This window comes from Aegilops tauschii, chromosome 2 (assembly GCF_002575655.3).
Source record: "Aegilops tauschii subsp. strangulata cultivar AL8/78 chromosome 2, Aet v6.0, whole genome shotgun sequence".
Classification (NCBI taxonomy): Eukaryota; Viridiplantae; Streptophyta; class Magnoliopsida; order Poales; family Poaceae; genus Aegilops; species Aegilops tauschii.
The window spans coordinates 75658330-75661930 of record NC_053036.3 but is presented as its reverse complement, the minus strand read 5'-3'; the positions used below and the strand labels follow the sequence as shown (position 1 = coordinate 75661930).

The following is a 3601-nucleotide window of genomic DNA, read 5'->3' as shown; positions in this document are numbered from 1 at the left end:
AGGGCATATTTCCAACAGCATGCGCCCCCCCTAGCCCGTATATATAGTGGAGGGGAGGGAGGGCAGCCGCACCCTAAGCCCTGGCGCCTCCCTCTCCCTCCCGTGACACCTCTTCCTCCTCCAGTAGCGCTTGGCGAAGCCCTGCTGGAATCCCGCTGCTTCCACCATCACGCCGTCGTGCTGCTGGATCTCCATCAACTTCTCCTTCCCCCTTCCAGGATCAAGAAGGAGGAGACGTCTCCGCTCCGTACGTGTGTTGAACGCGGAGGTGCCGTCCGTTCGGCGCTAGGATCATCGGTGATTTGGATCACGACGAGTACGACTCCATCAACCCCGTTCTCTTGAACGCTTCCACTCGCGATCTACAAGGGTATGTAGATGCACTCCTCCCCTCTTGTTGCTAGTAAACTCCATAGATTGATCTTGGTGATGCGTAGAAATTTTTTAATTTCTGCAACGATCCCCAACACATGCTGGCACGCTTTATTTCTTCCTGGAATCTGCAAGTTTTGTGTGGTTTTTGTTAAATTCTTGTGTGAAGTTTTTTGTAGCACCATTTGTTTGTTGTGGCCAATGGAATTACAATTCATTCAAACATGGCAACTACAGTTCATTAAACATGGCAACTGCAGTTGAGTAAACATGGCAACTGCAGTTCATTAAACATGGCAACTGCATTTCATTTAAACATGGCAACTACATAACAACTTCAATTTGGCATTTGCATTTCCATACCATCATGGCCATTGGAATTTACATTTCATTAAATATGGCAACTGTATTTCATTAAACATGGCAACTGCAGTTCATCAAACATGGCAACTGCAGTTACGCAAACATGGTAACTGCAGTTGAGTGAACGTGGCAAACTGCAGTTCATTAAGCATGTCAAACTGTAGTTCATCAAGCACGGCAACTACATATCATGTTTACTCTGTACCTAATGGCTACTTTTCAACACAGTCATCATTTTCAAGTAAACATTTCAACTGCATTGCATTCTACATGGCACCTGGTACCTTCATGATTTGTGCAAATAAGATTGTAACACAACTGACTTACTTGTTAAAAATCGTGTTGGTGTATATCTTGCTCATCTGCCTCTCCATTGGTAAATACGTTAGCAATTTTGGCTGCTTGAGCGCGGTGTTTGCTTCTTGATGTTGCTCGGATCCCAGTATTTTTTGTTGCAAAGCGGTGTACTGCTTGGCAAACTGTAGTAATGAGTTGCCAGGGCTCACGTACCGCTTCAAAACAGCATTGAACCCCTCACTGCGTTGTGTAGTCTGCAGAAACGGGAAGAAGCACTGCATGAAGTAGGCCGGCACCTAGTACATTCGCTTCTCCCACAAGCTAGCAAGCGTCTCGTGGTCTTGGACTTGATATGTTTCAATCATAGCCATCCAGCTCCTTTCAAACTCCTCCACCGTCAAGCTGTGGTCCACGCACAGCTCGAATGCCTTGTGCAGGTCTGGACGGTCAGCAAAGAACGGTCCTAGTGTCTCCTCAGCCTTCTTTATAATGTGCCACCTGCAGTGCCTGTGCACTGCCAACGGAAAGACCTCCTCTATGCCTGCACACATGCTAAAATCCTGGTCTATTATTATGTTCATCGGAGCAAGTCCACCCATGCACTCCAAGAAGGTCTTGAATAGCCAAACGTACCCATCCGTGTCTTCGTTCCGATTGAGCCCGCATCTGAACTGCAACGACTGATTGTGGTTATTTATTCCTATGAATGGAGCGCATGGCATCTTGTACATATTAGTGAGATATGTCGCGTCGAACGAAATGCAATCTCGGAAATGTTTGTAGGCTCTTCTTGCAGCACCATCCACCCAATACATGTTCCTGACACGGTCCTCATCGTCCAATCTTATCCTGTAGAAGAAATCTGGACCTTCCTTCGCTTTCTCATCGAAGTAGGCCATTGTGGCCTCTATGTCAGCCAACTTGCTCTCTCTATGGTACTTTGCCTTTAGGTTTGTGACGTCAGCTGGTATGTAGGGCATGCTACTCAAAGTCCCTTTTTTTGCTGTGGATGAGTGATAGTATCTGGACCATTCTTGATGGACTGACGTTGCAATCATGTAGCAGCTTTATGAATTTCTTCTCGAGGGGGTGAATCCTCTGTGGGCGGTCAGAAATTTTACCAGGTCGAACTTCTTTATGAGTTTGTGGTTGTGCTCGTCAAAATATTCAGTGACCACCCACTGTGCTCCATCTACGTTTAGCTTACACCGGACAGGGCATTCCGTCTTGAGAATGATACCTCTCTTTCATTCCGGAACGACAGGCGCAACACCTTTCCCCTTCTTGTTCCTTCGTGCCTTGTGGCACCTCATCTCACCTCTACTGTACTCGTTAGTTTTCTTAATTTTCCTATGGTATTCAGTGTTGACCACAAATCCATGGAAGTTTGCATATGTCTGGTAGAATTCCTTTGCCTCTGCGAACGATTCAAATCTCTGCCCAACGTAAGGTGGCTGAGGTACCATGATCTCTGATTGCCCACCATCTTCATCCCCTTGTGCTTCTTCATCAGTTTCATCATTCACTTCAGTATCAGCGGCACTTTCATCTACTTGAGTGTTGCCAGTGCTTGTGTTCAAAGGTGTGCTTATCGGCATTGCTGGAATGATTGCCATTTCCGACTCTGACTCGGCATTGTTTGCAGCGTGATTGTTGGCTGGCTGGTGGAACGCGTCTTCCATGCGCTCAGAGCTCCCCGCAGTAGATGTCCCCGCGCCGCTGTTGATTGTAGTTGAAGGCCCTGTAATAAAAATATAGGTACGAGCGTAAGATTTTGCTTGAATGACATGTTTATTGTAACGGAGTACATAAACTGCAAGTGATTTGGCATGACATCATTCAAACAGCAAGCCATGAGTCTGCATGTGGACATGCATGGCAACTGTAGTTCTCCAGTCATGGCAGCTACAGTCCAACAAACATGCCAACTACTGTTGCCAATGCATGGCAACCAGCTCCTTTCAGTACCAAAACTTGGATTCTATATCAATGGCAGCTACAGTCCTATATACATGGCAAATACTGTTGCCAATACATGGCAACCAGTATATTCTAGCATCAAAACATTGTATTCTAGGCTTGACCTCACTAGGCAAATGCGATCAATCATTAGTGTTGCACACATGCTTTTAGCAATTGGAAAATCCCGAAGACAATATATGAGTCATTGCACACGACCACTTGTTAGAGTTTTCTGTTTGATTTTTTCCACCATCACTGCTACAAATCTTCTTTTCGTCACATGCTATTCCCAGAAAAACAAATGCAGTGCTGTTTTTGTGGTTCAAATTTCCTTACCTTGTTGTGCCGCTTGTGCCCATCTTGTGTGGTCTGTCACACCAAATTGTCGTGCTCTGTCTGCAATCTGTGAAGCTTGCCATGAGACGTTTGCCGAGGTAGCACCACCGTAATAACCTGTAATCATGGTAGTAGTTGGTCAATGCATGGCAACTGTAGTTTCTTCAACATGGAACATGCAGTGGTCCAACCATGCCACACAGATTTGTTCACACTTGCCATCCACGGTTATTTGTACATTGCAATCGCATTTTTGATCATACATGGCAAC

General features: G+C 45.7%; 1 protein-coding gene across 1 annotated transcript; it reads right to left on the bottom strand.

Moving 5' to 3' along the window:
* Positions 1–1328: 1328 nt before the first annotated feature.
* LOC141040757 (protein FAR1-RELATED SEQUENCE 5-like) lies at positions 1329–1931 on the bottom strand. The gene has a single exon (XM_073506873.1). The coding sequence runs from the start codon at positions 1929–1931 to the stop codon at positions 1329–1331; it is 603 nt and encodes a 200-aa protein (XP_073362974.1).
* Positions 1932–3601: the final 1670 nt, after the last annotated feature.

What these genes read in the sequence shown, in the direction of transcription:
- LOC141040757 (XM_073506873.1), bottom strand. Translation starts at nt 1,931, where the DNA reads ATGGCCTACTTCGATGAGAAAGCGAAGGAAGGTCCAGATTTCTTCTAC.